At 33.0% G+C, this 26,698-nt stretch overlaps 1 protein-coding gene and 1 long non-coding RNA gene across 2 annotated transcripts in view; one reads left to right on the top strand and one right to left on the bottom strand.

Moving 5' to 3' along the window:
• The window catches only part of LOC143242156 (uncharacterized), a 228,266-nt gene extending 216,918 nt beyond the window's left edge, over positions 1–11,348 (bottom strand). The window contains exon 1 of the long non-coding RNA XR_013022482.1: positions 10,424–11,348. This is a non-coding gene — a long non-coding RNA (uncharacterized LOC143242156). The remainder of the gene's footprint in view (positions 1–10,423) is intronic.
• Positions 11,349–20,739: 9,391 nt separating this feature from the next.
• Positions 20,740–25,635, top strand: LOC143243299 (uncharacterized). The gene is made up of 2 exons (XM_076487151.1): positions 20,740–20,827; positions 25,000–25,635. The coding sequence occupies exon 2, from the start codon at positions 25,234–25,236 to the stop codon at positions 25,633–25,635; it is 402 nt and encodes a 133-aa protein (XP_076343266.1). The 5' UTR covers positions 20,740–20,827; positions 25,000–25,233.
• The last annotated feature ends 1,063 nt before the right edge of the window (positions 25,636–26,698 follow it).

Raw genomic sequence — 26,698 nt, forward strand, 5'->3', positions numbered from 1 at the left:
TCGTAAAATGAACAATGCTTATCTGCCTTTTTCTCTACCATCTTCTCATACATAAAGTGATAAAATGAATCTAAACCAATTTTCATAGACATCCAACATTTAAATTTATGTAATTGGTACTGCTTTATGAATGTGTTAAAAACACATTTAGAACATCACATGCATTTGTATCTTTATAAATAAACATTTGTTTGCTAAAGTTATTCCTGTATGATTTGTATTATAACCAGTTCTTGGTTGTGACACAAGTCATGATACTGGAAAGAGAAAATGAATAGATATTAATAAGGTGGAAGCTAAAGCAACAACCTATTGTGTTGGTGGAACTTATCATAACTAACATTTGTGGTAATGTAATGAACCATAAAGGAAAATTTGCAAGCCAGTGTGATTCAGGATGTCGCATGTTGCATTGGTTGTATACTGTTGTTATAGTAAATGGGAAATACACAGAACACCTGATTGAAGGTGAATGGTGACATCCTCCATAACTGCTTTCAGTTGTGTCTTGGAAGCCTGATTTCCACTGGTACGAAAGCCCAGGTTTTGGTTCTGCATATTATCATAGTCTCCTTACACATCTTAGATCACATTATAAAAACAGATTTGTTTCTTGTAAATCATACAGATGTTTGTTAGTGCTCTGTGAGACATATAAATCCAGTTCTTTCCAAATCCAAAAAGTTCACTTTGTTAGTCAAGCTGGTAATTAGTGCCTCTTCAAGTTTGTGTCCTGGACAAACTTACTTCTTGTATCCCAGAATGGCTGGTATGGGTATTAACACTTTTACTAATAAAGCAGAGAACAACATTTTGACCTTCTTAAGTTATCTTCAGGTTAACCCAAGAAGATCGAAACATTGTTCTCTGCTTTATTAATAAAAGAGTTAATACCTATACCATCCATCCTGAGATACATTTTTACTTACCTCTTGTACTACCTATGGTACAGAGCTGCAGGGTAAGATATTATTTCAAATGCTCAAACTATAGCAAAATGAACTTGCATTGAAAGTCATAAAAGTAATATTTTCCTCTCATTTTTAGGTTTTAAATCTGTAGTCCAGTGCTATACAGGAAGAGATCATGGCTCGTTACTGGATACTCTCCAGACAGTGGCATCCTGATGAGCATAAATATCCTGGGGAGAAGGAGGTAGCACAAGAGAAATTGAGATATGAAGTGCTGTCTCAGATTAAGTCGAAGGGGCTGACTTGTAACAAAAAGTAACAAGATAATCCTGGGGCAATGCAAAACTAAGTAGGAATTTATAATGGATAAATTAAAATACATATCTGTTTCAGTATGACCACATCATACAAAGAATCTACTGATAAACTGTTCTAACTAGTCTAAATATCTGGTATCTACAAAACATTTCAGTCATTCCTTTGTTTATATAATGTTTACAGTTAGTTAGATTTCTTCAGTATATTTGGTCTGAAGATTATTATTATTCTGTGTATTTTGAATAAGAATGGAAATTTCCACTATTGTTGGAAGAAAAGAACTTATGAATATGTTCAGTGAATCCGTCAAAGTACAGCTTTTAATAGTCAAAATACAGTACTGTGAAATTGATGGAGTATTTGGTTAACTAAATGTATTCTCCTTTAATAGAAAAGACTAAATATGCACTTCTATTGGGTAGTTTTATGTGTAACTGATAATGGTTTATTTGTAAAAAAAAATAAAAAAAATGTAGACTTGAATTCAAAGTTTGTGTTTTATGATGGTTCATTGCTTTTGGAAACTTTCTTTTGAGAAAATTCTCCTTCTGAATTAATTCCTTAAACCAGAGTGGATGCTGCCAGTATTCAGCCAAAAATCCTGATTTTATCCACCGAACAGTGACAGCATCTGACAATGTGTACGTCTCTTTTATGAAAACTAACCTGAACCATGTTATTGTCTGTAAAATTAAGAAAATTGAAATTTCATAAAGTACGGTGACAGTTTTAAGGGAATCATTAAAATAATTCCAGCAAAATGTGCAACAAATTACAGCTTTAAAGAATTGAAGCACAACAAGTAATCACTTTTGGGGAGGATCCGATTTCTCAGTGTGTTTGTCTTTGAAGTTTCCTTCATGCACCATTCAAACTTAATTTCCAAGAAAAAGAAACAAAACAATTTGATACCAGTTAAAGTTATTGGTAGTAATAAGTAGAAGGAAAAATATAATGGAATATTTAAGTTTAGAACTACCTGGATGATAGTTGTTGAAACATAAGTAGAAAGACAAGTGTACAAAGTTAAGTATTATTTTTTGGACAAGTATTCAAAATCTCTTAGAAAAGCTTCTTTTATTTATATATCATAGTTTAAAATAATTTTTTTCTAGGCAAGGCAGTAAGTTAACCAAACTCAATACAGAATAATAACAATTATTTATATGAGGAAAATTTTGTAATTCATCATATCTATTATTTACTTGGATCTGAGGTACTACTATTGAATTATGAGGTCTATATTTTCCTTAGCTGTAGAGCATACTTTGATAGCAGGTTTGAAGACTTTTCATGTTATGGATTACTTACAGATGTTTTTCTTTTCTTTTACTTGTTTTTAGAACTTTATAAAATATCTTACCAAAACACAGTAACATATGTTACTCAGACTGTTTATTTAACAAATGAAGGTTTCCATTAATGCTACACCAGCCAAGTTAAAATTATGTCCCTTGTGGCTTTTTCTTTTCTGTTGTTGTCAAGATGTTTTCTTTACTGTGATGTTGAATTAAGAATAATTTTTGGTATTTCAAAGTTATTACAGTGTATAGTATTTTTTTCTTCAAATATAAGTATCTGAATATTTCAATTGTTGCACTAATCCAAACTCTCTACTGTTGTATTTGCTACATCTTCTCTTGGAAATATTAATTTTTACAAGTCAGAGCTGAAATATGCACTGTTCATTTAGTGCAGAAACAATCAAATATGAACATGTTGTCAGGTATAAACTAAAATGTTGTATAATATTCTGTGTGCCACTTTTGTCACTTTACGAATATGAATTCAGAGCTTTGGAAGAAAGTAAAGTTGCAGTTGTGAAACTACTGTAGTTGGTTTTACTGTCATCACTTTGGTTCATGATTATTAAGGATGTTACATTTGTCTGAAATTGAGTCTTGTTAAAACTGTTGAAGTTATCACTTCTAATTATTATAATTGTTCAAAATTAATTATTGGTGGTGATGTGTAGGTTTAAAATAGAATGTAACAAGCAAAATTACCCATTTATAGTGATGGTTGCTGTTTAAGTAATCTAGCAAAAGTACACGTACCCAGTGACAGTTACTGTTTACGTTTGTTTTGCAAAAGTACTTGTCCCAAGTGACAGTTACTGTTTAGGTTAATCTACCAATATAAATTATTTCATGAACTTTAAAAATGTTAACTTTTTTGCCTTCTTGGTTTCACTTAGAGCCAAAGCTCCGAGCTTTTTATACTTCACACCATAAAATAATTAATCACTTCAGTTGTGCTAGGAGCTGCTCAACAGTAACACATGGTAAATGTACATTTGTATTTCTTATAGTACGTCATATTTTGAAATGTTAATGATAGTCTGATAAATATAGAATATCCTACTTGTGAAATAAAGTTTGGTATTAACATTATTCATACTTGTTTTACTATCATTTCAAAAGTGAATGTTAAACTTTGCCCAAATGAACAGATCTTCAAATGCTACATGTTTCCAATATATAAGAATTCAGAAGTTATTAACAGTTGCCAGTTTTAAACATAATGATAAAATAATGACTATAAATGAAGATTATCTGTTGACAGTAACTGCTAGAATAATAGTTGTACAAACAGAAACAGGTGTAGCACAAAGATGAACTCAATTTTACTTTTCTGTTATCTACGTGTAAACAGAAGGTTAACAATTGCTTTGTTCAGTGAACCAACGGTAATAACTTTGTATTAATTGTTAGTAATGTGTGTCCATTGCCTGTATATTTCACAAAGTGTTTGATTTTATACTTTTGTGGCAGATAGAAACAAAACTAAGTATGCTTTGTACATACTGGTTGACAAATAATTTTAAAGTAATTTTGTGTAATATTAAAAAATGGTGCCTTATTTAAAACAAAGTACTCTAATAGATTAATAAATCTTCATTGCCACTTATTACATCAAACTAAAAAGGTCATGCTGTATTACTAGGTGTAAATGGAAAGGTTTATAAGTTATTTTTAATTGAGAAAAAAAAACTATAAAATGTGACCAGAGAAAGGTTGTTTGTTATATAACAGTTTTTATATGTATTCATCTTGGGCATTGTTTGTCGTGTATGAATATTTATGTCTAATATTTTTTGCACATCTGTTTATAAGTAGCAGTTGAAGCCTATTCAATATCATTCTTAAGATGCGAGTACAAATTTAAATGAAATTGAAATATTTTTAATATGATGTTAAAGTTTAGTTATTCATTGGGTCCTAGAAAATGTAAGAAATGTTTGGTAATGAGGAAATGTATTTTTCTTAAAATTTATATTTGAAGATTTAGTCAAATAAGTTATAATCATTCATATATTTTTCAAGCCATTACTTATGGGGTAGGTGAAAATGATTGATACTTAAAAGATGCTTCTTTTTTAATTTTGCGCAAAGCTACTCGAGGGATATCTGCACTAGCTGTCCCTAAATTAGCAGTGTAAAAGAAGAGGGAAGCTAGCTTGTCATCACCACCCACAGCAAACTTTTGGGCTACTCTTTTACCAACGAATAGTGGGATTGATCGTTACTTTATAATGCCCCCACGGCTGAAAGGGCGAGCATGTTTGGCACGACGGGGATGCGAACCCACGATCCTTAGATTACAAGTCGCACGTCTTAACCCACCTGGCCATGCAGGGCCTAGTTAAGAGAAACATGTGAACCTCACAAAATTAAGAGTTGAACAGCTTGTTTTGTTTTTTGTTTGTTTGTTTTGGAATTTCGCACAAAGCCACTCGAGGGCTATCTGTGCTAGCCGTCTCTAATTTAGCAGTGTAAGACTAGAGGGAAGGCAGCTAGTCATCACCACCCACCGCCAACTCTTGGGCTACTCTTTTACCAACGAAAAGTGGGATTGACCGTTACATTATAACGCCCCACGGCTGAAAGGGCGAGCATGTTTGGCGCGATGGGGATGCGAACCCGCGACCCTCAGATTACGAGTCGCACGTTTTAACACGCTTGGCCATGCCAGGCCGTTGAACAGCGTTGAACAGCTTATTTTATTAAGTAGTTAATATCTATTACTGAGTATATCTTTCACTTTGTGCCTAGCATGGCTAAGTGGGTAAAGGAGTTCGACTCGTAATCTGATGATCGCAGGTTCGAACCCAGTCGCACCAAACATGCTCGCCCTTTCAACCGTAGGGGCGTTATAACGTTCGATAAATTCCACTGTTCGTTGGTAAAACAGTAGTCCAAAAGTTGGCGGTGGGTGGCAATGACTAATTGCCTTCCCTCTAATCTTGCACTGCTAAATTAGGGACGGCTGGCGAAGATAGCCCTCATGTAGCTTTGTGCGAAATTAAAATAAATCTTAAATTTTGATCTTGGAAGATGTCTTCATCTCTCGGAAGTTAATGTTAAACGTGTCAATGAAAAAGGAAAAATTCGAGAATAAATAGAGCACTGCGTATTGTTTTTTTCTCTCTTGGGTTTAGGGTATCATATGTACTCTGGAGGGTCACGTGCTCTTTGACCTCTTCCTCCTTTTTTTACTTATATGGTCATGCAACGTTGGTTGGTGTTAGTTACTGCTTTAGATTCAGAGTGGGCTGAATTTACTCCAAACTTTATAAGATCAATGTCCATTGTCCATGTACTGGTATACATTTATAGATATTATTTTGCCATATCAGTAGGAAGTCTAGTTTGATGGTGGCCCTTTTTTTAAATATATATTATTTTTTATCTTATTATTATTTTTTCATTTATTTATTTTTGTGCTTAAAGTATATGTTGATCGGGTGGAAGTGTTTAGGACCATCTTCATCATATATGAGGTACCTCTCTAGTTTGCTTAATAATTCATTTTTCTTCCAATTTTTATCAAAATACTTTATTGTACTGTATAGGAGTCTGTCTGGTGTGGTTGGTATGTTTGAATATTTGTGTAAATTTGAATGATGTTGCTCTGGAAACTGTATGCTGTTGTGAGGAGTGTGTTTTGGATTGTTTGTAACTTCGTTTTAATTGTTTTGTTGCTTACAGTTATCCATGCTGGAGCTGCATAGTCGATTACTGGTCTAATGTATGTTTTGTAAATGTTTAGCATGTTGTCTGTTCACTCCACTATTCTTGCCAGTTGGACTCTTAGTATAGTTGGTTCTTCACTTACTTTAATTTCACTTACATGGTTAATCCATGTTAATTTTGTGTCATAGGTTAGACCTAGAAATTTTGCCTATGTGGTAGGCAGAAGTAGTGTTCCATTCACATATATTTCATATAATAATAATAATAATAATAATAAATTTATTAAGCAATAAATTAGACACAAAAAATCAAATATCAATATAAAACCATCAACAAAGAGTTAACTCGTCCTGTGATGGTTAAACACATAATAAAGTAAAATCAAAACTTACAAAATCAATATAAAGTTCCCAGAATATTATCATCAGTATTTAAGATCCATTGTTTTAAGTATTTCTTTTGATTAACACGATTAATAGAAGATCTTATACTATAAGGAATAAAATTATGAATACGAGGTGCCAAATAAAGATATTGATGAAGTGTAACTGTTTTACGTGGTGTGGGTACATTAATTGGAAAAAAAGATTGAAGTCGTGTAAAATATGAAGTGACTTTAAAAGGCCTATTAAAAGAAACATGCAATGTAGATAAAGCTAAAAAATATAAATAAAGTTTATCATATGAAAGAGGGGAGTTAAATTTACTGAAATCGGTATCAAGCCTATGAGTAAAAATAAGAGAGAAAACACTTTTTGCAACTTGTGAATAGGAATTAAAAAAGTCTTATATGTGCCACCCCAAATTGAAATACAATATTGTAAGAAAGATTGAAAGAGAGCATAATATACACTTAACAAAATATGATAAGGAGCACAATGACTAAGTTCAAAAATTAGCATAGAACTATATTTTAATTTATTAACTAAAGAATTAATATGAAATTGCCAATTTAATTTTCGATCTAAAATAATTCCTAAATATTTAACAGAGGAAACTTGAGTCAATTTGGGACACTTACAATTAGGGTAAGTATAACAATCACTAGAATGATAAAAAATAGAAGGAAAAGCTGGAATGACACCATAAAGGTTAAACTGAAGAAGAAAAGATTTAGATATATTTAAGGATAAGTCATTACAGAAAAGCCAATTTTAATTTTATTAAGATCACTAGAAATAATGGCTTCATTAATTAGATTTGGCTTACTATAAACAACAGCAATATCATCGGCATAGGCTTGGATATCTCCAAAAACTGTTGGTAAAGAATATCATTTATATAAATGAGAAATAATAAAGGGCCCAGAACAGAACCTTGTGGTACTCCAACATTAATTGTAAGCCAATCACTATAATTATTATGGATACAAACCGATTGCTTTCTATTGTGAAAGTAAGAAAAAAACCAATCAAAAACAATGCCTCTAAAACCATAATAAGATAATTTATTTAACAATATTTTATGATTAACAGAATCAAAAGCTTTGGCTAAGTCAAGAAAAACAGCAATTGGATGAAGATCAGAATCCAAAGCTTCTGTAATACTTCCCACAAGTTTAGCAACAGCAACCTCCGTTCCAAGCCCAGGCCGAAAAGCCAAATTGAGAAGGAGACAAAACTGAATGTCTATCAAGAAATGATAAAATTCTAATCTTCATAGATTTTTCAAATAGTTTAGAGAAATGTATTAATAAGGAAATAGGTCTATAATTCGTAAAATCAGAAATATTACCAGATTTATAAATAGGAATGACCAATGATAACTTTAAAGCATTAGGAAACTTCCCTTGAGTAAAAGATAAATTAATTAAAAGTCAAAATTGGTGCAAAAGATTAGCATTAGCTTTCAAAATCTTAACCGAAACACCATCTACACCATTAGAAGCTGAATTTGATAAGGAGAAAATATTATTCATAGTTTCAGATACAGTAACAGGATATAGGTAACAAGAAGAAGAAGGAGCAGGAGGCATGCCCTGAGAACAAAATTTAGGATTGGAGCAAGTAGATTTAGCAACATTAACAAAAAAATAATTCAAATCAGATAAATCAGTAGTACCAAAATTACAAAATTTCTTATTTTTTTTTTAACATCAATAATAGAGTTAACAATATTCCAATTCTGTTTAATAGTTTTAGCATTCTTAAACAGGTTATGATAATAAGTCCATTTAGTCTTACGGGTCAAGCTAACAACATAATTCCTTAAACACTTAAATCTAATCTTTAGATAAATATCATCAGGAAATTGATGTACTTTCTTTTTAACTTATCTCTTTTAATCATTAACAAAACCAATTCACTGGTAATCCATGGCTTAATTTTTCTAAACTTTCGTGACACAGAAACAGTAGTAGTACAACTTTGAATACAATCAGTTAACACTTCAGCAAAATTATCATAAGCAACATTAACATCAGAACAATTCATAACACAGGACCAATCTGAAAAATTCAAACAAGAACTCAATTCATTAAACTTAATCTTTTGAACATTTGAGACATGTTCTAGATCCGATAAAATGTCTATACATAAAACAATTGGAAAATGATCGGTCAAAAACTCTCAACAATATAAGAATAACAATTTTAACAGTATTTCCACTAATTAAAAAATGATCAATACAAGAATTAGTAACATTGGTTATCCGTGTAGGAGAAGAAATAATAATACGAAGATTGTTCTCAGACAAAAACTTAAAATATGCATTCTTATAACAAACATCATCAAATGCCAAAACATCTATATTAAAATCACCAACAAGTATATTAATATCATATTTGTATAAATTCAATTCTAATGAAAGCTCATCAATAAATTTCAATACAGGCAATCTAGGAGATCGATAAACAACAAAGAGATTAAATTTCTTATTTTGAATCATACAAAATAAAATTAAAGCATCAGACTTAATGTACTGTACTTCTTTTATCATAGTCAGTATCTCAAATTTAACAAAACTGCCACTCCACTAGCCTTATTTAGACTAGAAGATGAAGAATAAAAGGAGTAACCTGGAATCGAAAAGGAAACAAATCCATCCTCAACAAACCAAGTTTCAGAAAAAGCTATTATATGAAATTTAACAACGCTTGATTGTAAAAAAACAAGAAATTGGTCAAAATTTTGAGTAAGACTTCGAATATTAACATGTATTAAATTTAAATGACCAACAGAAAAACATTTGGTAAATCAGAAAGAGAAGACAAAGTTGGTGCAACACCAACAATATCATCAAAATCATCAGCCATTGCAGTATTTATAAATTATTAAGATCAATCAAGCAACGTAAAACAATGGGCTGAGTAGTTTCTGATTTCCTAATAAGAATATTACCATTCGATACCCAAAGAAATTTATAGCCAAGATCTTTCTGTTTTCGTTTTGCTTGCATGAAAATATCACGATAATATGGGGAGAGATGTTCGTTAACATAAACTGGATAAGATTCATTACAGACCTTAATATCATTAGTATTAAGAGAGCGAAATTTAGTTTTCTTAAGTTTAAGCAGATCAAATTTAATTTGCTTACGACAAAACTTAACAACAATCTGTCTCGGACTCTTATTTTCAGTTGTTTTCTTTCCTATACGATGAACAGTGTCAATATCTGTAGGAGCACAGTCAACCCCAAAAGTAGTTGTAATCTTCTCAACAACTTCTTGCAAATTCTCATTAGGCTTCTCTGGAATACCTCCAATCAAAACATTATAGTTATAAGAATATTGTTCCGCTTCACACATCTTCCTCCGAAAACTTGCCATCTCCTTCCACAATTCTTCATTTTCATGCTTTAATGTTTTATTTTCCTGTTTACACTCCTTAACTTCAGCTCTCAAAGTTGTGATATCCTCACTCATAGTTTCTACCTTCTCTGAATAATATTGTAAGGAAGTCACTAATTCTTCGACCTTTACTTTAATTAAGTGAAAGTCATCAAGTCTTGACAAAATTTCAGTAACTTTTGTCTTAAGCCACTTCATATCTGCCTCCCCCATATTTAAATCAAGCTCACTATTCTCAACAAGATTCACTGTCTCCCCCTCTAACGAAATGGACACAGTCCTTCTTAATGGAGTTTCACTATTTAGGCTTAACTTTCTTTTTTCTCATACAAAAATCACATTCATAACTTTTCCCAATTTCATTTAAATATTCCAAATCCTGTTCAGTTAAGTTCTTACATCTTAAATGATACCATTTTTGACACTCACCAGAGCAATGAAGGGCTTTATCACCAACTTTAATATAAACTTTACATTGAGCACAAAATCTACGTGGCATACTAGTCAGCCATTTGTAACCTGTAGTTTTTTGTATTGTATCAACTTTGTAAATATGACAAGTTGTGTTTTTGCTGTATTTATTTTTATTCTGTATTTTTGACAGTATTTGCCTATTCTATTTAGTTGTGGTTGTATGTTTGTGGCTACTATTGTTGGTGTTGTGGCACTTTTCCGGAGTGCCACATCATCAGCAAACTGTGAGGAGAATCCATGCTTAGGACCCTTCAATGGCAAATTGTTTACATAATGATGAATAGTATGGGGCTAACCACTCCTCCCTGAGGGACGCCAGCTTCTGGAGTAAAGTACTCAGAAAAGGTTTCCGCTACATTTTCTATTTTCCATAAAGCTAGATAACCAGCGAATAATTTTACACGGTAGTCCTATTTCATTTGTATAGAACCGTAGGCCATTGTACCATACAGTGTCAAATACTTTATCAATATCAAGAAAGCAGTCGACAGTGCATTGTTTTTCTCAAAGCTGTCGACTATCTCTTTAGTTAGTCTGACTAAGTGGTTAGTTGTTTGTCTAAATTTTCTGAATTCATTTTGTTCTTCTGGTAATTTTCATGTTATCTCCAAGAATGTGGAGAGTCTGTTACTGACTATTCTCTCAAGAATTTTGCCTACACAGCTGGTCAGGCTGATTATTTGGTAGCTATTAGGTTTATCTGCTGGCTTTCTTTCTTTATGGAACATTAATTTATTAGCATGTTTCCAAGAAACTGGGATGTATCCTGAGGACAGTGATAAGTTAAAAAGTGCTTTTAGGTAGTCAAACAATTTCAGAGTGCCTTTTTTTAGGAGGATGGCTTATATCATCTTATATCATAAGATTTTTTTTATTATTGCTTCAAAAAGTTCATGTATGGATATTTTTTCATTAGGATCGTGTCTTCGTAGTTTATGATGTGTCTTATATTTGCCTCAGATATTCTTGTGAAAAAATTGTTTCAAATTGTTCTTTGTTGTTTAAAGATATAATTTTTGACTTTGTTGCAAAAATAAGCATATATATTTGAATATGTATGTGTTTTAAATGTATTCTGTAGTTGGTTCACAGTTTGCCTCTGCACTGTGTCATTTGGGGCATACAGGGTTTTAAGAAAGGAAAGGCCTTGATGGCGAAATGTAACTTCGTATGGTCGAAAGTGAAATGACTTATCTAACCATACATTATCTTGTTCCATAAAATAATATCTATTCTCTTATCATAATCCAGCCTCGTAATTCAAATAACATACAAAATGATAAATCATTCTTTTCAAAATTAAAAAAGTTCTATAGTTGCTACAGAAATTGTTCACAAACATCTTTTCTTCTAATATCGTATCATCAGTTGAGCTTGTACTTCTCAGTTTATACCTGAAATCATATCCTTACTGAAATAAATCCCTCTATGATTTAAACAGTTAGAAAGAATTGAAAACTTACATGACGCGTTTTCATCAGTAAACTATGGCATTTAGAAGTTAAATTCATTAATACAGAAGTTCACGGGAGATGTATGCTAATTAATTTCAATTTGTGAATACATGTTACAAAGGGCCTCTCGTGTTCATTTAAACGTGGGCTGAATGTGTTGTCTTGGTGAAACCATACCTTGTTTCACATGCAGTGCATACAGACATGGCAGCTACTTATCATTACCACTGTAAATTTCACCCGACATATAAATTACAGGAACACGGGTGTGCGACTTGTATTAAACCTGAAACATATTAACGACAATAGAATGAATAACTTTGCTGTTAATACATATTCTCATTTGGTATGTGTCAATTACTGTAGAACGTATAACCCTTCCATTCGATCACGTGCTTTGAGGAAATGTTGTTGTTTTTTTTTTTTATGGACCAAAGACTGGGTCAATTTTATACGTCATTTTCACTTGCAACTCTCTACGTTTCAGCCGTGGATTCTCGAAACTGAGAAAAGATGATCAGATATATAGACCGTTACCATGATTTTAAAATAAAAACCTTTATTTAAAGGCTTTACTACTTAAACAACCAAGATTAAAAATAATTTTCCATCACTCATGGAAATATTGAATAAAAATTTCAATATATAAAATTTATTCTTGTTAGCTTTGCACATTCCAAATGTTTAATTAAATGTCACGAAGAATTTATGGTAGAGGTAAATACTAAACAATATTCAAAACAGGATATAAATATTTGTACATCACTAGGAGATTTGCTCAAGGTTGGTGTTGTTGTCGACATTGAACGAAGGTTTCCAGCAGTCTCGTCTTATATGAACTGCTTGAAGGATGATAAAAATGAAAACATTCAATTTCAATATAACTATATTCAACAACATATAATAACTTACATAAAACGTAAGAATGGGGATGAGTCTGCTTTGACAGTTTAAAGTCAAATTCTTGTACGAGGGCTGTTCAAAAAATACGCGGTCTGTTTGTATTGCGCGGCTCCAGTTGGTTCCAGGGGAATCCGCTTGGTGTCGCTAGGTTCGCACAGATCAGCTGATTACGACGCCATTTCCAGATTGCAGATATCTTCATTTGTGTATTAGCTACGCGGTTTTAAGTGAAGTTCGATTTTTTCGTTTGGCGGATTTCAGAATGAATGACCTGAAGGAGCAACGACTTGCTGTGAAATTTTGTGTCAAACTTGGAAAATCTGCGACTGAAACTATTGCTATGCTTAACCCGGCTTACGGTGATGTTGCTATGAAGCGTACGGCATGTTTCAAGTAACATGAACGTTTTAAGGATGGTCGACAGTCCATTGAAGATGATGAGCGTCCTGGACGTCCTTCCACGTCAACTGACGACCCACACGTCGACAAAATCAACACCCTGGTGCGGGCAAATCGACGTCTGACTGTCAGGGAGCTTGCTGAAGAGTGTGGGATATCAGTTGGATCTTGTTACGAGATTTTGACCGAAAAATTGAAGATGCACTGCGTTGCTGCGAAATTCAGCCCTCAGAACTCGTGAGTTTTTGGCCAAACACTCGATTACTGTTCTTCTCCACCCCCCCTACTCACCTGACCTTGCTCCTTACGATTTTTTCTTGTTCCCCAAACTCAAAAGACCCTTAAAAGGAAGAAGATTTGAGACGATTCCCGAGATTAAGGCAAATGCGACCAAGGAGCTGGAGGACATTACAAAAGAAGCGTACCAGGACTGTTTCAACAAGTGGAAACACCGTTGGGATAAGTGTGTGCGTTGGGGAGGAGAGTACTTTGAAGGGGTCCCAGACCTGTAACTTCTAAATAAAGTACATTTTGTTTTATGACGTCAGTCCGCGTATTTTTTGAACAGCCCTCGTATGTAGTCCTATAATAACATATTTAAAGCATAGTTGCCTGTTTGCACTGTGATCGACTTTCTAGATGCGCCCAATCTACAATAATCTAACGGAAACCTTGATTCTGAAAATACGAATTCCCAATAATAATATAAGAGTGGCGTCCTATTCTAGAAAACAAAACATGTCTCCATGTTATCAAATAATTGAAAGAGTCTTGTTCTTTTTGCAGAGAACACGCTGCACGTGCACGTGAACTATTTAACCATGGTTGATAGTCAGTTAAGCTATCTTTATTCAGAGTTCTAGCACATCTGATGAATACAAAGTTATAAATGTATTTCAACTTTCAATTTATTGAACTCAGGCATAAATTGTAACAATCAGTGTGACGCAACCTCTAATAGCTACACGTCACTCTGAAATATGACACATGTCATAATACTTTAATAACCGAAAATAGTGCATGTAAGTTATATCTTAACAGTGTTTCACGTTAATCACTGAGTACCATTTGAAAACAATAAAAATAAACTGCAGGCATATCACAACAATTCTACTGAAAATGTTGTATAATTAATACATAATACAACATGTAGACAAAGCACAAGAAAACTATAAATGTCACAAGCTGTTAATAATGTAATAATTGATGAACCAACACGTGATTTAAGTGCAGTAATACACGATGTGAAACACATTAAACGTGGATATTGAAGAAGCTCATGTTGATCCTGCGTTTCAGTAAAAAATGTCGCTTGTAAATCTTAGTGTAACAACTGTGAATTGTTGGAGGTATATTGTGATAGTCAATATACTTAGAGCTATATTACAAACAATATAAACAAACACAATTATAACCGAAATGAACATTTAATGTGTAATAGCTGTTACATTTAAATGGGCGATAAATATGTAAACAAACATTTCATTACTTTTAGTTCAATATTTCACACAAGGTTTAGCATTATATGACGTAATAAATAAATAATGCAAAAAGGAAATAATAAAAACATAAAAAAACGCTTGTGAATTGTTGAACTGAAGCCTCAGTCTCTTATATTTAAATAATAGTTATGAATGATCCGATAATATGTTAAAACGTTAAGTTTTCAAAGTTTATATTTAATTTGCTTGTACATAAACGTAAATAGTTAAATTACTGTGTAAGTTTCTGATAACCCAATAATATCAATGATACTGAATTTAAAAATTTTGTGCAATTTTGTAAGTAACAATCACATTCGTGTAACTGTATAGTGTGGAGATAAAATACATCTTGATTTCTCTTAACTCTAGAGAGAACATATTAACAATGGCGGTTTTCTAAATTCGTATATTAATTCTGTTTCGCTGTTTTGAAGAAAAATCAGGTTGGTTTCCGAGCTTTTCCAATGATAAACGTATCTTGGCTGTCAGAATTTATTGTTAACTATTTTACCAAAACAATACCACTCTGTCATATACATGTTTTTATGTAAATATAATATTTTGACAAAGAAATATTAACATACTAAATCGTTACAACAACTGTTGCCACCTCATGGAAAAGCTTTTCCGAAAAAAGCAAAGCTGTTTAATACAATAAAAACCATGTAAGTTATGAAGAAGTGTCTTATTATAACAATGTGTTTTAACAAAAATAAACATTTTTTAACTTTTAGAAAAACAATAAAAGAAAATCATTACTTCTACAAAGATCTTTATTATCAGCTCCTTCTTCGTCAGTAATTTTATCTTCAGGACAAGCTACACAGGCGTCAGCAGCAAAAGACGTCATGTAAGTCCCTCCTGGACACGGTAGGCAATAAGTTTGTAATCCATTGTCATAATGACCAGGAGGACATGGATCTAAAACCGTTAAAAGTACATAGTTAAGCATTTATTTATTCAGTGTTAATTTTTATAGCCCTTTCAATGAGTTTATTATCAAAAAAACAAATTTATTGTATTAAAACTACATTATATTAAAAGTCTTTCATCTTTTTATGTTTAATGGAAACTATTAACGTTATTGTGTGTAATATATACTTACAACACCTGTCAGCATCTCTTCAGTATCCTCGAGTGCAAGTGAGGTTTTCTGCTGGAACATACACTGAAGAAAACAATAGAAAGTTAAATCTTCTTTAGCTCATTTACTGTTACCTATAGGAATAGAAAGTTTTACACATTGCGAGATTCGTGAGAAAAATAAACTCGTTCTTCAAAACGGTTTCTTAACAGCAGACTTTTTATTTCTTGATATAATTAGTGACTGAGTCAACTCATTAAACTAATCACAGAAACTTGGGATTTTATGAAAGCACGCAGAATTTGTCTCTTTATCAATTATGTTATATCTTGAGGTACGTTTTATTTACTTTGGTATTTCCCTTGCAAAATTTGTATTTGGAAAAGTTTAAGGTAAAACTGGTTTCACTATTTATTTTAATGTCAGTTATGAAAATACAGGCTCTTTTGGGAATATTACGCTGGTAAAATGTATCAGTATATGATTTGAAGGTGTCTTGCAAACAAGAGTTGGAGGTCGGTGGTGATGACACTGCTAAATTAGGGACGGCTAGCCATCGTGTAGCTTTGCTCGAAATTAAAAACCAAACAGATATGTGTACCAGAATCCGTTACCAGATAGACTCCTACATAGTACAATAATGTACTTTAATCAGAATTGGATGAAAAACGAATTACTATGTGAACTAGATAGGTATCTCATACATGATGAAGCTAGTCCTAAATATCTCTCTCCAGTTAATTTATATTTTAAATATAAAAATATATAAAAATATATTAAAAAAAATAATAATACAAATATATATATATATTCACACACACATATATACATGTATTAAACAATAATAAGAATGCCACCAACAAACTTGACATTCTGGTGATAGAATAAAATAATCACTATATATGAGCCACAATACATGGATATTGCCCTGAAAAGGATCAAAATAATATTCAGTTCTACAATTACAAATACCAGTCCGGCAAGAACATAAGAACCGGAAGGAGGAAGAGGTCATAGAGAACCTGACCTTCCAGGGTATGAACTTTTCTTACCCAAACACTGACAGAAAGAATCCGTTAAAACAGAATATAATAATTTTGCTAGGACATGAAGACAACAAGGTAGAACTGGTGTTTATTGTAGACGGAAATTTATTTTCTCATGTGACAAATACAGTTGTCGAGGATATTCCATTTCTTGAATATTTCAAATTGTAAATTCTATTTTTAGGTGAATTAATAACATTCGAATAATCATTTAATAAAACAGACCAGTGAAGGATTCTGAAACCAGATAAAAGTGATGGAATAATAACCTTAACGAATCAGAGAATTAAAGTACTAAGAGATAGACAGATAGAAGTAATAAGAAATTTTATTAAAGTTGTTAAACCCTATCATATCAAAATGTGATAATTCATATCTTGTTAGAATTACCTGATGTAAAACAAAACGTATCGTTTCGTGATAGGTATCAACATTACCGTTCAAGCCATAAAAACTATTTTCTTTTCTTTAGAATGACGTTTTTAATTTCTGTGAGATGAAAGAAACTATTACTGAAATACTTTCTACTGTCTGTGAATTCCTAATAAAGTATATTACTTCAACGTTTCACGAAGGCTATCTGCGCTAGCTCTTATTAATTTAGCAGTGTAAGACTAGAAGAAAGGCAGCTGGTTATCACCACCTACCGCCAACTCTTTAGCTATTCTTTTACCAACGAATACTGGGATTATCTGTCACTTTACAACGCCCCAACGACTGAATGGGCGAACATGTTTGTGTGATGGGGATTCGAAGTATTTCTTTGGATTATAACGAATTATGGTAATTCTTACCAAATCAGTCTTGTCTTAATAATACCAGCAAAAATAACAGGATTTACCACAAACAACAGTCATCAATGAATCGCTTTAACATAAATGTATCTTTCACTTGTTATTGAATATTCTATTAAGTGATATTTACGTTACCAAATCGCTCAGGAAAAAATGTTAGAAACGAAATGTTAAACAGATTATTATTTGATTCTTCTGGTGTTTGTGGTAGTTAAATGTACATAATATTCTCCAGTCTGAACCAAAGCAAATTTAACTTTTAAGAAAGTTTTGAAGGATTTGTACGAAAAGAAAACAGAGAAAAACACAAATTATTATTTACAATGTACGAGTGAGGGTTTGAGAACTGCATTTGATATATAAAAGTTTAAGCGTGTCAATAATAAATGAGTTGAAACATCATTCACGAACAGATACAGTGAAGAACCAGCTTACTTGTTTACAGAAGGTTTTTACTTCATGTAAATGTAATGTAAAATGAATGAAAGGGTATGTTGTGACCAGAGTCGTATTTATATTCAATAACGCAAGGTTGATGATTGTGCTCGTTTATGTGAGTGCTTTACTTCCTATTTCTCTGACTTAGGCTTATATACTGTTATTTGTTTTTGTTTTGTTTTTTTAATTTTGCGCAAAGCCACTCGAGGACTGTCTGCGCTAGCCGTCACTAATTTTGCAGTGTAAGACAAGAGGTAAAGCAACTAGTTATCACCACCCTGATACCTTACACTTTTAGGTTTAGAAAGTTTAAAGAAAACTTTGTATTCGTGAGATTGATTTGACAAAGAGCATCATCTTTACTTTTAACGTTGTTAGCTGCTAAAACAGAATAATCACATTTTTGCATAACTCTAACCAACGCATTCAAATGAGCTTAAACAAAAATATCACAAACACGTGGTTACATTAATAATCAATATTGTCAGTTAAACTATAATTTAAATGCTTTCCGAACAGTAAATATGGAGGGAATTCATTTTTAATCAATATACATGGTGGGGGAAATATCAAATTCAAAGGTAACGGCTGAAGTACATTCAAAATCGAGAAGGGTGGTTTCGATTTAAATGTTATTTTTGTTAAATTAATATGATTTAATAAACGAAAATAAGACCTAAAATAATAAAAAAAAACTTTCAATTTACCTATGACGTAACCTAACCTTACCTAATGTAGTGTTACAAGTTGGTGATTTGATTTATCCAAAAACAGCTTACATCAATAAGGGTTGTAATTCAGTTGTAATTATTTCAGTCCCAGCAAAAATAGTTGCATAACTCAGTGTTAAAAATGTGTAACTGAATAATTGTACATTTTGATTTAAAGGGGAGACTCGACAAATTATGAAGAGTTAAAATAACAGTGTAAAAATATATTATTTCCAAGGAACTTTCAAAGTGTGATCACAGTAATGGTTACAAGGTTTATAGATCAAAATAATCCATAGTCTTATTAATATTGTAAGAATTAAAACCATACATTTACTAAAATGTATTAATTTCTGCATATAATCTTAGCAGAACTGTTGTATTAAATATTCAAAACTAACATCATATCATGAGGACATCGTGAATGTAACAGCTACACACACTTCCAAAAGGTTATTAATATAACTTGGAGAAATGGTGCTTACTTGTGTGAATATAATACACCACTTACTTTTTATCAGTATTTTAGAGTAGAATTCATATAATTAAATAGTAACTGTGCACAATTTTCTAACTGCTGTATAATAAATTTACAAGGAAAGTATACAATTTTATCACCTCACAAAAATATAAGACTAGAAACATGTGTTAATCCATTACTTTTTAAAAGGTACAATAATTTTATAAATAGCATGTGGTAATATGTTCACGTACTAGCACATTACAAATTATTAGCATACATAATGAATAATGGACTATTTTTAAAAAGGGTCGATGGTAAGTATGAAAACGTCTGGTGGTCGTCGTTTTTCGAAGATTGTTTTTTTCTTTGTAGGAGTAAAAATGTTGAGAACACGAGACAGTAATAGAAGATTCTGTCGAACACAGCATCAGTTCCATATCTGTGGGGTGAATGTCTCGATAATGAGTGTCGAAATCTTCAAAAGTCGCTAACAGGTTGTTTGTCTGTCTTAGTTCTCCAGGCTATCTTGGAAATACATATCTAGGTTTCAACATGCTTGTTTGGAAGAAATCAGTTGATGTTTAAAAGTGCGTTTGTGATGATTGAGTTTTCATTATATCCTTCTTTGTATGGAGTGTCTGTGTAAATTTGTCTATTGACTTAAATAGCTTCTCGACTTGTGTATTCTGCATGAACATGTCTTTGAAATTTGTTTCTAGTTGTGGATGCTTTTTTGGTAAGAATGGCTTGGATGAAGGTGGCGGATGTCCAATGTTTCGGGGCCCAGCATGGCCAGGTGGTTAAAGCGCTCGAATCGTAATCTGAGAATTGCGGGTTCGAATACCCGTCGCACCAAACATGCTCGCCATTTTAGTCGTGGGAGCGTTATAATGTCACGGTCAATCACACTGTTTGTTGGTAAAAGAGTAGCTCAAGAGTTGGTGGTGATGACTAGCTGTCTTCCTTTTAGTTTTACACTGCTAAATTAGGGACGGCTAGAACAAATAGCCCTCGTGTAGCTGTGCATGAAATTCAAAAAACCAAACGAAAACCAATATTTCCTTGAAGTTTACTATTCTTCTGGCGCTGCATGGCCAGGTGGTTAAGGCGCTTGACTCGTACGTAATGCGAGGGTCGCGGGTTCGAATTTCCGTCTCACCAAACATGCTCGCCCTTTCAGCCGTAAGGGCATTATAGTGTCCCGATCAAACCCACTATTCGTTGGTAAAAGAGTAGCCCAAGAGTTGGCGGTCAGTGGTGATAACAAGCTGCCTTCCTTCTTTTCTTACATTGCTAAATTAGGGACGGCTAGTACAGTTAGCCCTCGTGTAAATGTGCGCGAAATTCGAAAAAGAAAACAAAAACCAATATTTCGTTGAAATTTTCCATTTTTCTACCTAAAAGTTAAAGCTTAACGTCAAGGCCACTTATTAACGAGTGTTTTATATCTTGAATATTATGAAGTGTTTGTTTATTATGATTTATATGTTTATTTTAGAGCATATTAAGCGGGGGTATCCACCGTGTTGAAAGTCGATACACTTATCTCTGTACCACTGTGGATCTTTTTATAAAGTGAATGGAGTCAGTTGTTTGTTTGTTGTTAAACGCAATGTTTCGTGAAGGGCTATTTGTATGCTGTCGAAGGTTTTTAAAATTCGAATTTTACCTTATATGTGCTATCAGAATTGTTATCACTTGCAGCATTCAAATCAATAAAAGATACATTCTACTTAAGTTGGTTACTTTTGTTGTGTTTGAGAAACGAGCTTTTGCTGAAAACGTGCTAAGTGTCTTAGTTTTGTTTCTCTTTACACGTCCCTCCCAGTGCCACACAGGTATGTTTGAGGACTTGCATCGCTACAAACCGGGTTTCGATACCCATTGTGTAGCTTTGTGTTTAATTCCAAACAAGCAAGCAATTAAATCTTTAGACGTAATATGTGAAAAAAACAAAGGTAATTTATCACGTGACTGACTGGACAATGGTCAGCGTTCTGGACTGTGAATCGGAGGTCTTACACGTTGCCTTAAAATGGCGCCTCGCACTTTGGGTCTGTGTCAAAAGATCGACATTGAAATGACATTATTAGAGTGGCTCAAGGGCTGGATGTCAGCGCTGTTGTAGCCACTTTAAAATTAGGGACCACTAACCCAGATAGCCCTTGTAAATATCCGAAACAAACTAAATTATTTCTCTTAGTGGCCGTTCCCTACACAGCTTTGACCCTCACTGAGCTGAGACTCCGTCGCCTTTTGACTATGAGATTTCACTGACCCCTATGCCTTTGGGTTAAGTCTTGATGGGAGATAAATCGCTTGTACTTGTCGGGTTTTAAAAGACTTTCATAAAAGCAGTCTTCACGTGTCAACTTGTTTAGATAGTTTTCAATAGCGTCTGTTTGTACAAGTGTGCACGAAATATTTCTATTACCTAAATTACTGAGACAAAACTAGTACAGTTTAACTGTTGTCTTCTGGCGACATATATTTCATATCGTTTTTACTTTTATGAGACTTTTTTATTTGTTTTAAGTTCAAATTCCTTTAGTAACAAGTTTATCCAGTATAGCTGTTTACATGTAACACCAATCAAATATTACTTTGTTATTATATGGTTACAAGTCTTATTTTACATTGTAGATTATTAGTAGCGTGTTAACAGTAGTCAGGATTTTTGAGATTGGAAGAAATATTTTTACCCTGGCATTGATTACGTAAAACAAACCGTAAAAAAGTTATAACATAATTGTTTAAAATTAATTGATTAGAATCAATGAAGCATGTCTTCATTCGTTGAATTTCTTTTTATTTTTGTTGTACTTTGGTCTCTCTAAGTGTTTCGGTCTCGTTCAGGCCAGTCGAGAGGTTGTGCAAAGTAAATATGGGCAGCGATTATGTCTTGACTGTACTTTTCAGGTACTACTTTTTGTTATCTTGGTTAAAAATCTTACACCTAGCTCCTGTCAGTACAGTTTCTAAAGGATGGCATGTGTGAGATTGTACAAAATGAGTTGAAGTAGTTATTAGGTGTTAAATGTGTTACCTGTACTTTTCAGGTACTAATTTTGTTATCTTGGGTTAAGAATCGTACACTTAGCTCCTGTCAGTAAAGTTTTAAAGATGGCATCAAAAGGGCTGAAACTGGTAAAGCAACCAAAGAAAGCTTGTTACACCATCAAACTTGATGCTTCGCGTGAAGGGCCCTTTAAAAGAAATCCAAAATACTTCCGCAGCTCCGTAGGTCTTCAAAGCCGGTATTTCCAGGTCGACAGCGGTTATATGAATGCCGTAGGTGAATTTCGTTTGATCGTCAGTTCATCGTTGTACAAACGGTTTCTTTAACGACACTATAATAAACAAGAAAAGTAACTGATTTCACTCCCAGGTTTTAGGCAGAAATATATAATTGCTCAATATGATAAAATTAGTTGGACTAACGGTTGTGCTCACTTGTCTCTTGTTAAATGCAAAGCTACATAACAGACTATATTTGACTGTGCCCACCGCTTATCGAACTCCGATTTTATCTTGATGAGCCTGTAAGATTACTTCTGTGTTAGCGAGAGCACCCCATTCTAGTGGACAGTGTAAGAACTTGAAGACTGATGTTGATATAAGCCTTCACCTCGTGCAACTAACTATTCACTTAATGTAATATATATCTTCGAGAGAATTTTGTAAACTTGGCTGAGAGCTATAAATTCGAATAACCCTTCAGTATTTAAGTTGTACCTGTGAAAAAAAGAAGGGCTGGCGAAACGACGAGTAAGTAACTGAACAGGAATATTAAACAAATATTTGGAAGTACATGCTTGGATTAGAAACGTTGTTTCAGTCTTATAAGGTAATACGACGTGAACTGGAAGATAGGTGTTAACTCTAAAGTTGATTTGGCTTTAATAACGTTAAAAAAACTCGTTGAACGTTTGAAACCTGTCTCACACGTATATCGCTGTTGTGCAAGATTCGAATCTTCGTTCCAAACTTTTCTCTAAAACCAGTAGTTAACGTGAATTATTTTTCGTGTTTAATCAGCGATAGCAGGAATAATTATGTGGATACAGATAATTAAGATTTATTTCCCTTTTGCTCTTAAACCTTTTGTTTAAAATCGTGATACTATTTTCTGATATCTTTGTACCGATATCGCCTTGAAAACATACTGTTTATCAGTAATGTAGGGTCAATACTAACTAGTTCTTACTGTTTTTTTTAGCCGCGGCATAGCGGTTCGTAATACGTAGCAGTTCGTAGTACACCTCTGAGTTGTTGTTTTTTAAAAGCACAAACGTTTAGCTCACAGCTCCGTCATTTCTTGATGGATTTGAGATTTAATTGCAGTTTTGAACTCAGACTGACGTATTTGATCACGTCCAATGTCTCATAGATGAATCTACTCTAATCGTGCCTAAAAGAATTTCTATTTGAGGGTAGGCGAGTAGATAACGTGCTGAGTAATAAAGTTGAATCGGGTTGTATGCTTGGTATTGCCTATACAGAAAAATATAGCTAATAAATCGACTAGTAGATTATCCATGCATAAGAGTCCAAGAATTGTGGATATTAAGGATTCGTTCTTATTTATTTTAGTAATCTTTAATTTTTCGAGCAGTTCAATAACGCAATAAGTTATTAGTAGCGTACTAGGTTAACACTGTATTTCTGGAAACGGATTCCTGCTTATCCTAGAATTTCCAGTTCATCAATTTGAAAAAAAATGTTGGGTTATAACAAAGGGTTGCCATTGTTGTTTGTTATTAAACACAAAAATTCACAAAGGGCTGTCTGTGTTCTGCCCACCATGGGTATCAAAACCCGGTTTCTTGTGGTATAAGCCCGCCGACATTCCACTGTGCTTCTGGGGGAATCACAGAGGGTTCTTGCCTTCATAATATTTATCTTTTGCCATAACTAGAAAAACCTACAATAACTTCAGAATATATTTCACGGTATCACTGACCATTAGATACCACTTTGGAGAGCTAATTATTAGAATATTTTAGAATAGTCCTTTGTTTGCAGTTATAACTCTGAGTGTAAGTTGTAGAACAGGCTTTTCATTGCATTTTTTTACTTTGAAAATGAGTTATCAGTTCGAGAATAATACCTGTAATATTACCCCACCTTTAAATAATCTAAAAACGTCATTTTTGTATAAATATTTATTTACAATAAAAAGAATACAACATTGAAATCTTTGCAACTTCTCTTTGTTGACATGAAAATGACATAAGAATGTCGAAATGTTGTTCTTCACTTTACTTTACTTAAAGTTTCAATACTCGTACCAGCCATCTTGATAATACATTTTTACTTCAAGTGGGTTTTTCGTTATCACGGACAATAAATAGTTATTAAAAACAGGACTAGCCATAAAAAGAGATTTCACACATGTTTTGGTATCTGTGTAAAGTATTGTAACATTGTATTCATTTCAATCGTAAATACTCTATTTTATTACAGATATTAGAGAAGCCTATTTTTCGGAAAGTTAGTGTTAAAATTCCGTAGTTTTTAATCTCGATAATGATTTCAGAGATACAACATGAAATAATTCAGAAATGAAATAAATTTTATAATATTGTTCAGATTGTTGGTACAAAAGAAATTTCTGTTTAAAATTAACTTTACTAGAGTGTTGCTTCATACAGGTTCACATAAACCTCGTTCATGCGAATGAATATAAATAATTTGTGTATCTGGTAAAAATAAAAATAAAATTTATTTACTGTTGCGTTTTTTATTATTTACAGGGAGAAAAAACAATCTTGTATTATTTGGTGGTTATGTCACAAGTTCCTGAAGAAATCTACCACACGAAGTATTATACAGATATTAAGGTATACACTCAATGTCTTTCAAGGTTTTTGTGTAAAATATTTGAGTTTTATAGAAGGATCTCCACCTTTCATAGTTTGGACCAACAGAAAGAATTAAATCATTAAATATTCATAAAGGAAAAAACGATTTCAAATAATGGCATAAACATGGAAATTTCTGATCATATGTCAAATATTCAACATACTTCTTGTGAAAAAGATGATTTTGTGAAGTCATGTTCAGAAAATAGAACTTTCAGTATTCCAGATACGAACTATTCAGATAATATCATCAACTCAGAAGCTTCACACGAACCATCTTCCAAAGAAAAGGTAGCCGGACAAAAACTGACAGAAAAATATGGTACTCTGGGCCGAATTAATGTAGAGGACACAGACAAAAGTATCAGTTGTGGTTCTTTCAACGATGCGGATTTTCGACAGGATTTAGAAGATGAATTAAATAACTTATGCAGCGAATTGATCGAACAGGTCATAGCCCAAGTTGAAACGTTTTTTCGTAGCCACAAAACACTTGTGTTTGTGTGCCAGTGTCTGGCCAATCTGTAGTTGAATAAACCAGAGGAAGAATGGCAGTTATCCCTGACAGGTATCCCTGTCCTTCTGTTTGATAAAGGAGAAACGAGAGCACGAACTAAACGAAAACTGAAACTGGTCTTCGCCGAAAAAAGCACAGGTGTAATTCTTTGGCATGATGTCATTGACAATTTAACAAACTACGAGGCCCAAGATAATACTTTCACACCATGTTCCTTTCCATCGATCACAGTCAAATGGGTGGTTTCAGTTTCGAAAACAAAACAGCTGCCAGACAGTTTCACGAACAAGTCGACCTACTGACGTCGGATCCTCTCAATACATCTTTATCCGTTCCTAAAGCTAAAGGGAAAAATTCCAGGAAGTTGGAAAAAATAAAGTTACCCCAAAAATGTGATATTTTTGAAAGAGTTCTTGCTGTTTCGAACACGTCACAAGTATTGATATTAGAGATAAAGAGCAATTTTATACGCTGACGAATTTAGTGCAAAGGAAATCTAAAAGGCATTAAAGCAATCTGTTCATGAGTAGACGTCCATTGGGATCAATAGTACCTTTCCTCATGGAGACCAAATTAATGTAGAATGCTCGTACTTAATTATTATTAGACTAGAAGGTTTTGATGTTTCGCCGATATCGTAAAACGATTCGTGAACAGTATAAAGACTGGTGTGACGTTTCGTATGATGACAATTTTATATTAAATGTGCAAAGTGGAGAATGGTAATTCGAACAATATGTGCAAGTTTGTTAAGAATCGCTGTGTATTTGTGATTTCTTTCTCTCAGAACATATGTGAACCCTAGAACGAACCACATCTATTGGACAAAGTGACATACACAGTTATAATATTCGTATTTTCTTATAGGTCGCAATTTTTTCAATTTTAAAAATGAATTTCAAACAGTCCGTTTATATTGAGAATTTCATGTATCGTTTTTTGTTAATTTAAGTCTGATACATAAGCACGTTTTGCAACAGTTAAGTACGTTTAGAGGACTAATATATAACTTAATTCTCAAGTTAGGATTCTATTAGTAAAATATATTAACCAGTTTTAGAGTAGAAATAGGTT

This window comes from Tachypleus tridentatus, unplaced genomic scaffold (assembly GCF_004210375.1).
Source record: "Tachypleus tridentatus isolate NWPU-2018 unplaced genomic scaffold, ASM421037v1 Hic_cluster_2, whole genome shotgun sequence".
Lineage (NCBI taxonomy): Eukaryota > Metazoa > Arthropoda > Merostomata > Xiphosura > Limulidae > Tachypleus > Tachypleus tridentatus.

Coding starts and splice junctions, on each gene's coding strand:
- LOC143243299 (XM_076487151.1), top strand. CDS start 25,234: ATGGAAATTTCTGATCATATGTCAAATATTCAACATACTTCTTGTGAA.